General features: G+C 30.0%; 1 protein-coding gene across 1 annotated transcript; it reads left to right on the top strand.

Moving 5' to 3' along the window:
- The first annotated feature begins 270 nt into the window (after window positions 1-270).
- Window positions 271-1,899, top strand: LOC128554014 (histamine H3 receptor-like). Its single transcript, XM_053535220.1, has one exon. The coding sequence runs from the start codon at window positions 271-273 to the stop codon at window positions 1,897-1,899; it is 1,629 nt and encodes a 542-aa protein (XP_053391195.1).
- Window positions 1,900-15,482: the final 13,583 nt, after the last annotated feature.

Genomic DNA, 15,482 nt, shown 5'->3' with positions numbered 1-15,482 from the left:
AAATAAATCTAAAAATGCCTACAAAACAGTTAATTTCAAAGCTAATAACCTAAAGATGCACAACATTTAAATTATGTACGCACATGGTATTTTCATTCTTTCTATGATCAATCTTTTGTTCTTGTAATTATTATGTTACAACTTGTCAGTCATATATCTACGTCATTTTGTTTCAGCTAAGGTACCGTTAACGTTTGTGACGTTCACTGTTAAAAGCGTCAATTTTGTTATTACCAACGTTTCTTTTCTATTTTCTAGCAATACAATAAAATGGATGAAGACCGTTCAAACTCTGAAGATTTTGATGATGATTACGAATATGACTTTATTCCTATGACACCATCATTTCAAATAACATCCGCCATTTTACTTGCGATTCTTATTATATTTGCTATAAGCGGAAATACTATAACAATTCTCGCTTACATCATGGATAAAAGACTTCATACAGTCTACGACTTTTTTATATTCAATTTAGCGGTCACAGACCTTTTAATAGGATGCATAAGCATGCCGTTTTATGCAATTTATACAATCAGAGAATTCGTGTGGGACTTTGGTGATACCTTTTGTAAAGTTTGGAATGTAATAGATTTCACCCTATGTTTAGAATCGATCTTACTGATTTTAATGCTTAGTTTTGATAGACTGTGTCTTGTTAAATATGGACCATTTTATTCCTCGAAGGTGACCAAGTTTAAGGCGAGGTTGATTGTCTTTATTTCTTGGTTAACATCGTTCATGTTGTATGGTCCTGCTATCATAGGCTGGAACTATTGGGCCGGTTATACAACTGTGGAACCACTGGACTGTGACGTAGAATTTGCATACAATTTTGCATTCACAACGACGACAGGAATAATTGAGTTTGTTATTCCAGTTGGTGGTCTAGCGATTTTGAATATTTTCATTTACCAACATATTAGGAGCAGAGTTGGTCAAGAACACAAATCAAAAAGCAACATTGTTCATTCCTCTACAGCTGCAAGGGATGATAGCAACATAGTAAGAGCAGTTGCCGTTCAAACAACCTTGCCTCAAATAGTAAAGAATGGAGTGACCAGAAACTTGGATTTTAGTTCGAGCCTTAATCAAAACAATAAAACAAAACAGTATAGAATTGAAAATGGTGTAAATGAAACTTTCACAAAAATGGATTATCCTCATAACAGAGCACCAAAAGCTCAATGCGAAAATGATTTAAAGGTCTTAGATTATAAAGTAAACGCCCAGTCATCACTGGAAAAACAAAAAGGAGAACGAATATTTGTAAATGCAAACGGCGGACCAGATAATATTTACACGACCAACCACGCACATGGCACAAAGACTGTGGGTGTATCTGAAAAAGAAAACAAACATGAAAATGAAACCAATCATATGAATCAAGTAGGCTATGATAATGTGCAAAGAAAATTGAAGAGTGTTAATAGAAGTACAGAAAACTCTACACATTCGTCGGATGAAATATTTACTGTTGAAAGAACACACAACAAAATTAAATTTGCTACCATTCCTGAGCGTTGTTCCGTCTTTAATATTTCGGTGACCTTCAAGGAACGTTCCAGTCGAAAGTCAAGAAATAAGTTCGAACATCCGCGAATAAAGCGCGAGTCAAAGGCTGCAAGATTTCTGGCCATTTTGGTCATAGTTTTTCTTGCATGCTGGGCTCCGTATACAATAACAACAATCATTATGTCCTTTTGCGGAGACGAATGTGTTAACACAAGTGCATATGAATGTATGAACTGGTTGCTGTGGTCAAAATCGGCGATAAATCCTTTACTGTATGCAATGAATAGTTCCAGGTACAGATACAACTTTAAGAAATACATGATCTGCTGGAAGAACCAAGTCTATCCAAATGATACAGAAACAACGTGCCAAACAGCGGGATAAGGGCAAGGAATTATGAGTCAACAAGAATTCACAATATAGTTTTCCCAATAGCCTAAAATTTGAAAATGACAAACTCTGATAAAATGCACTGTATCTTTAAATGAATAGATATTATATTAGTCACCATAACACAGTAATTATTTCAGTTTATCACTGTGTTTATATTCAACAGTTATATATCGGAATATAGAAAGCCGGGCCCTGTCTTCGTAATTTCGATAAATGTTTAAAAAAAAAACGCCAAACCGACATCAACAAAATTTCAAAATCACTGCCTATTTATCAGTATCGGATTTGCGTTTTTATTTGGAGTGTTTTAACGCTATTTATACACGATGGGCGGTTATACGTCGGGTGTAATGATTTCGCGAGGGCACAGCTCGAGTATTTTTTATTTCGTACGACATAATTATTATAACCGCCCGAGTGTATAAATAGTGTTCAAACACGGTTTTGCTATAAATTATTGCGATTCTAATATATCTTTCATTGTAAAATTTACATAAAATATGATCGAACTGTTTATTGGTGCATGTATGGCGTCCAATGGTACGTCGTCACGCTCCTTTGTGTGTTTATACACGCCAGGACCGGAAATGGTAATACGTCCATAAGGGCGCAAGCGATGGCGAAATGATCTGCGCAGCTAATACATGTAACCGCCTTCGTATGTTTGTAAATTAATTCAAACAGTTATGCCTTGTAGCATTTCGTTTTAAACATATTTTTAAGTATCATATTTGATCAAATTAGAAGGCCCTATTTCTCGATGAGTACATGGCGCTAAATATCACGCCGACGTGACTTCAACACAATACATTGTGATGATTAAAGCATTGTTAGTTATATTAGAATAGGTAATACAGTATTTTACGTAGGCAATTCAACTCTTTATAAAATTATGAGCAATTACTTAATTAAAACGTTTTGTACATAATATCCGTGTCTGAGGTCTGATGCACGAAGCCTGCATAAGAAAAAGTAAAAACTGACATGCACTGCAGTGCCAAATTGTAAAGCCGTCAGACGAAAATGCTACGGAATCATAATGTTCAAGTTGCACATTCAGACTGGAGTATTTTTACGGCACAATATTATTCAGAAAGTAAATACTAGTACCTCAGTTCTTCAACACCACTATTATTGTGAATTTGTAGTCAGTTATCTTATATGGCGAGATACATGGTTCTATGCCTATACTTGGAACCACCATTTACCAGTCTCTTAGTAGATATGTAGCTTCATGTCTATACTGGAATTACTTGCACAGCAAAATGATAACAGAAACTTTCAAAACTGAGTTTCCAAATCTAATGAAATCTTAATTGACCCTTGCGTTATCATTAAGTGGTCTCAATGTATAAAGTGTAGTAATGCTGAAATTCATATGCAACGTGAAGGCTATACCATTTGCTTAATATTTATGTGTTTTTCAAATAATGTTACTTAACTCTTCTTGTAATGCTCATAAGAATACAGGGACTACCCCGGTTGAGAAAGTGAAGAGGCCAATAATATGACTACTGTTTAAAGAGGCCCACAAGTAATTTTTGGTTACTCACAATGGTCTGAGTCTTGTTCTTCCATTAACGTATGAGGTGACAACTTGGTTGTACTGTATATCTGTGATTCCAGCAGGTATTACAGTTTTGAGTCCACACGTAATATCTTTATTTCTTTGTACATGAGATGCGAAACCAAAAATTTTAGTCATGTTTGACGATATAACCTGTAGTGGTGTTGGTATGCCGTAAAACCCAAATCAACAATTAATTGTAAATCATATGTCTCTTACATAAATGCGATGTACTTGTTATATACCATGATACATAGCAGAGAGGGTAATATGGGATATTTTCAACCTGTAAATAGTAATAACACACGAGGAGCTAGTAGATATAAAATCAACATGTAATGATACACTATTTTATTTGAGATTGAGCACAGTAGTAAAATGATATTTTATCCTGTCACTTGCAGTATTTTCGACCCGATATTAGCGTGCCGTATATCTTTCTTGATATACCGTCAGTTGACACGTGACCAGTGATATACGGTCAGTTGGTCATGTGACTTTATGATCGATATTGTTGTCATAAGAAATTTTGCATTGAAACCATCACCATTGTGTTGGAAATGTCCGAACTAAGAAAGTGAGTGGTCAAATAATGAGTTTTTATTCAAAAACGAAGAAGTTATTGCGATTGTGTCGGTGATTACGTCATTATATAAGTGACGTCATTACGAATATGACGTCATTAAAACGGTTGTCGCACACTTATTTTTGTAAAATAAATTGCCACATATCGGAAAATGAATTTAGTAATGACAAGATAAATAGAATAATAGGTTAGTGCCTAAGATGGAGAAAGTTTATCTGGCTCGGCTCCGGACGTTATCAGGTTCGCCTTCGGCTCAACCGATAACTTCCTCCACCTCGCCAGATAAACTTTCTCATCTACGGCACTAACTTATTATTCTCTATATATTAGTGTCGTTTTGCACGACCTCAACTTGTTACCTCTATACGATTTTTACTTTAGGTGCAACTGAAATCTTTGAACACATATAACATATTTCCTGGTTAAAACATCAACCCAAGGTCTTCTGGTCTGATACTATTTATGTTAATCTGGGTCACATGTCAAGCCAGAGCCTTCTGGTGTTGAAACATTTTTGTTGGGATAAATCACTCGTCAAAAAGCTATAGGTAAGAGGAGCGGTTGTCTACCCGTTAAGGTGTGGGCCGCTCACCAATGTGGTCGAGGTTTCGAGCCCCACTGGGGTCATGACTACATCTTCTCATATTATACCAGTACTTGATTTTCAGTTCGTGGACTCTAGAGTGCTTGACACTTTCATCACAAGCTAAAATGAATTAATACTAACTATAGTTATTTATACAGAAAATAGATGTAACTGTTGTATTCGTATGCATTTTGTTGATATGCTGAGATTCTTCTTCTAGGCGCTCATATCTTAAAGGAACAATTCTCGTCTGTATGATGATTAAAATAAAACAGGAGGTATAGATTGCAGTCCCTCCAAACATTTATCATCAAAAATTCTCATAAATGCTATTTATGGCAACACTTTTCGACCGATTTTGCATAAACTTGTAGTAATATTGTAATTCAAGAACTGTGTGGGCATTAATAATACTGTCTTATATATGTACAAAACGGTTCTTGCGATGTCAATGTGGTTTCATATGTTTAAAACAGGACCGACACAGATATGAGGCTAAACAATAAATGCGATTGCATCGATGATAATTTAACTTAAATTACTACTTTTACTTTATGACATTATAACATAATAGACAAACACCTGACTAATAATCAAACCAAACATAGACAGCCATATATGTCAATAGGACTAAAATGCAGACAATACGAAATTTATACACTACATTTTGTAACACTTGAATTATTAACACCTTTATGACATACTCCCAATGAATTAGTTGAAATATTATGCAACAAAATGAAAATTTAAAAGCATATAAAACACTAAAAAAGAAGGATAAATATCAAACAGGGGTTGTCACGTTCCAAAAACGCAGCCTTCCCAAAACGAAACCCACAGCACGCAGAAACTCACACATACAAAGCAAACAAACAAGGACAAAACAAACAAATGAAGGAACACAGTGGGGGTCAGTGGCAAATGCACCACTGGAGAGCTTAAACCGGTTTATGGTGCGCACCCAACCTCACTCTTACTCCCACCATGTTCCAAAGTCACGGGACTGTGTTAATAAAAGTAACCCCTGTCAGGTGAATGTCTAACACACGCAGTGGAAACAAAAGACATGGCATGTTTAACACAAAAAATGTTCGTGTATCATTATATAAAAAGCAAACCTTAAGAACCAAAAACGTATGCACTCAATGCCTTTGCAGAAGGCAGACAATCAAGAGAAACACCCTTAAGGGTCCGACGAAACAGACCAGAAGACAGAAATTAAAACGGTTAGTAGTATAAGAATTGTTTGTGCGAAAACAGTATAACCTCATTTGACCTTTTGACCCTTGGTCAGGACTGGTCAATGCCGGACAATTTAAAATCCACAGGTTTTAAACCCAGTAAAAACCAACAAAGAAGTTTTAAATACATATGATATAGATGAGTTTACAAAATAAAATATATTGTTTGAAAGAAAGAAAATTTACAGATAATGTAAATCCTCACTTTGTTACAGCAAAAAACGGGAGGCTAATGATAAAAGCAAAATGTAAATCTTGCGGAAAAATGAAAGCAAAATTTGTTAAAAATACTATCAAAGCAGGTAATTTAGATATTCATAAAGCAATGTTACCTTTATTACCTAAAAAAGGTTTAACATTTCCCAGGATTATAACTATTGTGGACCAGGAAATCCTTTAGATAACGGACCTCCTGTCAACGAACTGGATGTAGTATGTATGGACCATGACTTTTGTTATGACAGTGGTGTAAAAAAGAGTACATGTGATAAGCAAATGCTTTCCAATTTAAATAACACTAAATCAAAAACATTTGGAGAAAAGATTGCAAAACATTTAGTTGTAAAACCAGCTATCAAAACGAAATACAAACTTGGGTTGGGACAAAAATCAAAAAACGGGAAAAGGGGGTAGAGTATACCCCCGAAATAAATTGGAGTGATGAATTAGCAGAAGAATTACACAAACCAATTAAACGAAAATTTCAAAAACGAAGGGTAATAGTTAATGATATTGATGATACTTGGTCAGCTGATTTAGTTGACATGCAAGCTTTTTCAAAATACAATAAAGGAGTAAAGTACTTGTTAACGTTATTGATATATTTAGTAAATATGCTTGGGTTATTCATTAAAGAATAAAACCGGGAGAATCTGTTACTGAAGCATTTGAAAAAATAATTTTAAAAGGGCGATTACCAATAAATTTATGGGTGGATGAAGGAAAAGAATTTTATATAAAAAGTTTGAATCATTTTTGAATAAAAATAAGATTAATATGTATCATACATTTAATGAAGGTAAAGCTGTAGTAATTGAAAGATTCAATAGAACTTTAAAAAGAATAATATGGAAATATTTTACAACAAATAATACTTATACTTATTTAGACAATTTGCAGGATATGGTTGATAAATATAACAAAACAAAACATTCTAGTATAAAAATGACACCAACCGAAGCCAGTAAAAAACTTAAATAAAGGTATGTTTACTTTATTTATATGGTGATTTAAAGATACCAAAGAGCAAAGCAAAATTTAAAATTGGTGATCGAGTTCGCTTAAGCAAACTTAAAAGACATTTCGAAAAAGGATATACACCAAACTGGACAGAGGAAATATTTATAATTTATAAAATTAATAATACAAATCCCAGAACATACACTATTAAAGATTTAAATGATGAAATAATTCAAGGTTCATTTTACGGACAAGAACTTTTACCTACTACACAAGAAGTTTTTTAGAATTGAAAAAAGTTATTAGACGAGACTATAAGAAAAAAAGCTTTAGTAAAATGGAAGGGTTATAGCGAAATATTTAATAGTTAGGTTCCGTTTAGCGATCTTGAACAAATTTAATTTAGAAAATAAAAAGTTTAGTTATATAAATGAGTAATAAAAATCTAATTTCTAATAATAATGGAATAGAAACAATAGATCAATTGATTATTCACTTAACTAAACTAGCTGCTGCTTACAGAAAAAGTTATAAATTTTGTGGGAGAGTAAGTTACTGGGTTATATATTACAGCAGGTGTCTTTGGTTGTTCAGCTGCATTAGCACTTGTTCCAGCTATTCCTGTATTTGTAGCAGTTGCTGGTGCTGTTCCGTCAGTAATTACCATATTTACTAACAGACTAAAACTTGACGACAAGAAATTTATTTTAAAAACACATCATCACAAAATAAAACAACTTATAACAAAAGCACAGATTGGAAAAGTAAATAAAGAAGATCCAAATAAAGTTATTCAGGATATTTTTACAATACTATTAGAAATGCAGAAAGAAAAAAATTATTCAACACCTCTTGAAATGCATATGAAGGAATTTAAAACTTAACGGATATAAAAGCAAAAAAGAAGAAGAGTTGTATTAAAGATTATTAAAGATTATTAAAGATTTATTAAAGATTTATTAAAGATTTTTTCTATAAGTATTTTATATAAATGAGAAAATTATATCAGTTGAAGGTAATTTTGCATCAGGAAAAAGTACGTTTTTAGATATTATTAAAGAATATAATCCTAATTTTAATATAATTCCAGAACCAATTCACGAATGGCAAAATGTTATGGACTCTGATTATAATTCATATAACCTTTTAAACTTGCTGCTCAAGAACCTTCCAAATATTTATTTCCTTTTCAGCTAACAACTTTAAACAGTCATATAAAAATGTTATCTTCTGCTAACAGTTTGATGGTGTTTCTGTCCTTGAACGTTGTTATTTAACTAACAGTAACGTTTTTACAAAACAACATCACGACAACGATGTTATAAATGACCCCGAGTGGGCAGTATACAATCTTTTCTTAAACTGTCATATTATAAAACCATACGGAAAAAACCCAATTGATGGATTTGTTTATGTTAAAACCGATCCAAAAATATGTTTTAAAAGACTTCAAAAAAGAAACAGAATGGAAGAAAACAAAGTTGGTTTAGATTATTTAGAAAAACTACACAAAATTACACGAATGAATGGTTTAAACAGAATGTCTCAAGAGGTTTTTAAAATTTTAACAGTTGATAACAATTTAGAAAAAATGACTTTAAAATCTTATTCAAAAGATATAGTTTATATAAACAAATTTCTCAAATCAATATAATTTCATTAGGTGCGTTTTTAAGATTTTTTTCTATAAGTATATTATATATAGATGGTTAATAGAAAGGTAGATAGAATGATTATGCCAAAATTATCTAGCACTTTAGGAGAAATAATGAATCCAGACAAAAATTCATATAAGAAAGTTCTTAAAAGAAGAAATGTTATTAAATCAAAACTTGATCAAATAGTTAGCGATGAATGTAAAAATCATGTCATTGATAAATTACAAAATGTTATAGATCCTTATCTTTTAAAAAATAATTTATTTGAATGGAACTGCGGTTGTCTATTAACTGAAGAAGAAAATGCTGAAAGATTATGTGATTGTCCCAGACCAAATAATATTCGAAACAATCCTAAAAAAGTTATTGTATACGACTGTGATACTAATGAAGAAAAAACATATAAAAGCAATTATGCAGCATCTAAAGACCTTGGTATTAATTCTGGGTTAATAACAATGTGCTGCAAAGGAGAAAACCGAGTAAAATGTGGATTATCAAAAACTAATGGAAAAAGATATAAGTTTAAATATTTTAATTCTTCTTAAAGATAATTTAAAACTTTATTTATTTTATTATTTTTTTAATTATTTTTTTAATTATTTTTTTAATCCTTTTTTGCTTAACGAATTTTATTTTCTAAATATAATATATAGATGGAAATCGAGAGATCTACAAAACAATATTATAAGAAATTTGAAATTAAAATTACATATAGACAAGATCCAAAGAATCAATTATATTTAACTATAAACGACTCTTATGAAATACTTAAATCTGAACTTAAAACTTTAAAAGGTATAAAAATAAACGTTGTTTTAAAAATAACTTTTGCAAAAATGGATAAAACTGATACAATATATAAATCAGCTTATTTTCAATCAAAGGTTTTAGAAATTATTAACACAAATGAAATAAAAAAAAATCTTTACATCAAGCTTTTGATGAAATAATAAATAGAATTGGTAATTGGATTTCTGAAGGAAGTGGCTGGAGAATAGAGTCAGTTGATGCTCATTATATAAATAGATATAAGTATAGTCCATTGGCTGCTTCAAGTTATTTAGAATTACCAAAACCATTACAAAATTCAATGAAAGGATTAATAATATAAAGAACGATGATAATGAATGTTTTAGATGGTGTCATTTAGCTTATAAATTTCCTGTTAAAGAAAACCCTCATAGAGTTTCAAAATATAGAAAACATATAAACGATCTTGATTATACTGGAATTAAATTTCCTGTTACATTAAATCAAAGACCTAAAATAGAAGTTTTAAATGAAATATCATTTAATATATTTGGATATGAAGAACCTACGGGAATTTATCCATTGTACATATCAAAATATCAATACGAAGAACACTGTGACATGTTACTAATTACTAATGATAAAATAACTGATGATGACTGTAAGAGGGTTATAACCACTGTAGTCCAACATTATGTTTGGATAAAAGACTTTAATAGATTAATGAATAACAAAACAAAAAATACAAACAAGAAACATTTTTGTAGATCTTGCCTGCAACATTTTACTCAAGAAAGAATATTAAATGAACACATACCAAACTGTTTAGCTATTAATGGTATCCAAGGTGTAAAAATGCCAAAAGAGGGAAGTAAAGTACAATTTAAAAATTATCATAAAGGTTTAGCAGTACCTTTTGTAATTTATGCTGATTTTGAATCAATAACTAAAAAAGTTTTAACTGCTTTACCATCAACTGAATCTTCATTTACTGAAGCATATCAAAATCATATAGATTGTGGTTACGGCTATAAAGTTGTTTGTTGTTACGATGACAAATATACTAAACCAACCCAGATTTATAGAGGCCCTAATGCAGTTTATAAGTTTATTGAAAAAAATGCTTGAGGAAGAGGAATATTGTAAAGAAACATTTAAAGAACATTTTAACAAAGAACTAAGAATGTCTAAAAAAGATGAAAGTGAATTTAAAAAACAAAAGTTTTGTCATATCTGTGAAAAAGAATATAAGGAAAATGAAAATCCTGTTCGAGACCATTGTCATATAACAGGAAAATTCAGAGGAAGTGCTCACTCAGAATGTAATATTAATTTTAGACTAACACACAAAATTCCTGTTATTTTTCATAATTTAAGAGGTTATGACGGTCATTTTATTATGCAACAAATAGGAAAATTCAAAAAAGAAATCAATGTTAGTCCTAACAATATGGAAAGATATATGGCATTTATGATTTCTGACTTGGTCTTTATTGATTCATTCCAGTTTATGTCTCAATCATTGGATAACTTAGTAAAAAATATTCCAGAATTTAAATATTTATCTCAAGAATTTGATTACATAGAATTATTAAAAACAAAAGGTGTTTATCCATATGATTACATGGATTCATTTAAAAAATTCAAAGAAACAAAATTACCTTCTAAAGACGATTTTTATTCAATTTTAAATGAAACACACATATCAGACAACGAATATGAGCATGCTAAAAATATCTGGAAAAAATTTAAAATAAAAACAATGGGAGAATATCACGATCTATATTTAAAAACTGACGTATTACTTTTAGCTGATGTATTCGAAAATTTTAGAAAACTATGTTTGGAGTACTACAAATTAGATCCTTGTCATTATTTCAGTAGCCCTGGTTTAGCTTGGGATGCAATGTTAAAAATGACTGGAATTAAGTTAGATTTAATAACTGATATTGATATGTATCTTTTTATTGAAAAGGGACTGAGAGGAGGAATAAGTTATATTTCAAACAGATACAGTAAAGCAAACAATAAGTATATGAAAGATTATGATCCTAAACTTGACAGCAAATACATTATGTACCTCGACGCCAATAACCTTTACGGTTGGGCTATGTGTCAACCTTTGCCCTCTGGAAACTTTAAATTTATATCCGAAAAACAATTCAAGAAATTAATTGCAAAAGGTAAAAGTAATTTTATAGTTGAATGTGATCTTGAATATCCAAAAGAATTACATAAAACCCACAACGATTATCCTTTAGCTCCTGAAAAAATTAAAATACCAGACGAATGGCTTTCTGACTATAGTAAAAATATTAAAACAAAATTTGAAATAGGAAAAAGTAATGTAAAAAAAATTAGTTCCAACTTTAATGAAAAACAAAATTATGTAGTTCATTATAAAAAATCTTGAACTATATACACAATTAGGGTTAAGAGTAACAAAAATACACAAAATATTAACTTTTGATTCATCTCCTTGGTTAAAAAAGTATATTGATTTTAATACTCAAAAAAGATCTAAAGCAAAAAATTCATTTGAAAAGGACTTTTTTAAGTTAATGAACAATTCTGTATTCGGTAAGACGATGGAGAATTTACGCAAGAGGATTAATATTAAATTAACTCATGATGAAAACCTTTTATTAAAATATATAGCCAAACCTTCATTTGTTAGTTCAACGATGTTTAACAAGAATTTGTTTGGTATTCATAGGATAAAAGAAAGTTTGTTATTAAACAGACCTTGTTATGTTGGAATGTGCATTTTAGATTTATCAAAATATTTAATGTATGATTTTCATTATAATTACATTAAAGAAAAGTACGAGGGTAATTGTAAATTATTATTCACTGACACTGATTCATTATGTTATGAAATTAAAACCAAAGATGCATATGAGGATTTTTATAAGGACAAAGATTTATTTGATAATAGTGATTACGATAACAACTCAAAATTTTATTTCGACAATAATAAAAAAGTAATTGGAAAATTTAAAGATGAAGCTGCCGGCATTCCCATTGTTGAATTTGTCGGATTAAGAAGTAAAATGTATTTATATTTATTAGAAAACGAAGTTAATATTAAAAAATGTAAAGGAATTAAAAAACTTGTTGTTAAGAAAACAATAGTTCATAAAAATTACAAAGATACTTTGTTTAATTCAACCCAAAGTAATCACACCTTTAAAGTTATTCGTTCTGATAAGCATAATCTTTCCAGTTATGTTATAAATAAAACATCTTTATCATGTTATGACGATAAAAGATATATTCTTGATAATGGTATTGATACATTAGCTTATTCTTAAATTAATTCTTAAATTAGCTCTTAAATTACCTCTTAAATTAACTCTTAAATTATAGAACCATAAATTGTTAACTGAATATTTTTAACGTTTAAAGAATTAATATAAATAACATCATTTATTTTAAATTTATTAGCATAATTAATAGAAATAGATTCATTTTTTCTGTTATTTTTTACATCGTAACTTTGAAGAATTACATTTTCTTTATTTTTTAGTTGTAATTTAGCTTCTCCTTTATCTAATTTAATTGCATCAACAAGAATAATTAAAATGCAATTAAAACTAATTCTTACATTATTGCCATTTTGAACTAAACCAGGACTAGCATTTACAGTTTTCCATTGAAATAATCCACTATCGGTATCTTGGGTATAACATGTTAAAAACAATGGAGGTTTTCTTATTAATTGTGCGAGCTTCCAGCTCTCAAGGACTGACGTCCATCTTTCTATTTTATTTACTTTTTCATTTATATTATTGAATATTCCCATTATATTAATTATTCCAGTTAAATAAAAACATAGTTTTAATAAGTTTTAATTAAAACTATTGTTTTAACCTTTTTTATTAAAATAATTTATAATAGTTTGTTCATTTTGTTTTACATTATTAATTTTTAGTATTTTATACAATAAATCATACAACGGTACTTTATCCTGTAACATTTTAATGAAAAATAAACAATAATATCCGCAAATCATACTTGTTTTGTCTTGATATTGAACATTGTTGTATTTTACATTTGGTATATACTGAATTACTTCTTTTGGCGGAGGAAGTCCAAATGGGTCAAAGTACATATTATTTAAGTAACAAACCCAATGTGTTCCAGGACCAACAGAGTCATCTAAATTTATAATTCCACACTCGTTCTTTACTTTTAATTCTGGCAAATTATTTCTACTAAATACACCCCTAAAGTTTTTAATTTTTAATTGTTTTACCCTTTGTTCAATTTCAAAGTTAGAAATTGGTTTGTTTATAAATTTTATTTTTTTTTTTTACTATAGGAATTCGTCTGTAAGGTCTTTTCTGAGAATCAATCTGTAGTCCCTTACCACTTAACAAAGATGTAATCAAAGGTATCCCTAGACTAGCAGCCAACATACCTAAAAACCCACCGTCTTGTTTCTGTTTTTGTGTTAATTTAATCACTCCAGATCCTACTAATTGCTTTCTTTGATTAGGTGTAAGATATGGTGATATCATATTTCTCTTATCATTAGCTACTGAAATCATACCATTCCCAAGTAACTTACTAACACCAGTACTGGCCAGTCCAGAAAGGGCTCCAATGCCTAGAGGGGCTAATATTTTTGGAGCTATTTTTGCTGCCATTGGAAGAATTGTTTTTCCTAACAAACCAGCCAAAGCTCCTAAAAATCCGCCATTTTGACCTTGACTGGACATTTGTTTTTTTGAAATTTTAATTTCTAATCCCCTTTTTATTTGCAACAGCTTTTTTAATTTGATTAATTTGTGTTTTTGTTAAAAGTAAAGGAAAGTTTCCATGTAATTGTTCATGTTTTAATCTAAAAGTATGTGGAATTTTATTATTATAAGCTTGTGCTAAATTTTTCTTTTGTCCATCTGTTAGGTTAACTTTATATTCAATATAATTTGATACCATTATATATAATTTATATTTATTTTATTTAAACAATAACAAGTTCATTTCCAATAGTATTTATTTCAACTGTTTCCTCATATAATACAATTGCGTAAATACGATATCTTGCAGTGGGAAGTGTAGTTAACTTAATTGTTAATGTAATCTGCTTAGGATCTTCTGTAGTTACTTCCTTTTTATATTCCAAGTTAAAATGAACAAATCCAAATAAACTATTAAAGTTTGATCTATTTAGCAGACTCCCGGTAGTCTTATTATTTTGTTTATAATAATAATTAATTACATCATCATATATTCTTGATATACTTGTGTATTCTGTTTCTGGATAAAAAACACCATTACCAAAATTCAAGACGACATGAGCTCAAAGTGCAATTAAAATCATCATTTGCTGCATTAAGTTTAAATGTATCTAATAAATGTGGATTATGTATCTGTGCATTACTTTTATCAGGTCGTTGTAAATAAAAAAATTTCATGTTGTGGTTTTGTTACACCAGCTGTTATTCTAAAAGTTGTATTAATCTGTTGTGTGTCACTTGATTGCATCATCATTTCCCGAAGGTATGACCATCTTGCTTTTTTAAATCTTTCAGTAGTAATTAGATCAAACCCAAATTCATTGAAAATTAAACGTGGAACCCATAGAATTAATTTTGTTACAATTACCCTACCTGGATCAGCAGCATTAGCTCTAAAAATTAATTCATCATCATCTGTCAGCTTTAGTGTTATTTGAATTTGACTTGGAGGTAAAATATTAGTTTCTAAACCCTGAAAAAATGAATAATTATTTAATGGAATTTTAGTGTTTACCTCAGCACCACCTTGGATTAATTTCTTTCTAATAGCGAAACCACTATTATATCCAGCTTGGTCATCCCTACTTTCAGCAACAGCAGTAGTATCTAAAGAGATAAATTCATTTGTTCCAGTTGATTTTGCATAATCTTCAGATAGTTCAACCAAACTCTTTACATTTACTACCTTATATAAATTATTACAATCATAAACAATTTTTTCGTTTTGTTTAACCACTAATTGATCAATTAATGAAGCT

This window comes from Mercenaria mercenaria, unplaced genomic scaffold (genome assembly GCF_021730395.1).
Source record: "Mercenaria mercenaria strain notata unplaced genomic scaffold, MADL_Memer_1 contig_4639, whole genome shotgun sequence".
Classification (NCBI taxonomy): Eukaryota; Metazoa; Mollusca; class Bivalvia; order Venerida; family Veneridae; genus Mercenaria; species Mercenaria mercenaria.
The sequence above is the reverse complement of the archived record's forward strand: the minus strand, read 5'-3'. Positions and strand labels throughout refer to the sequence as shown.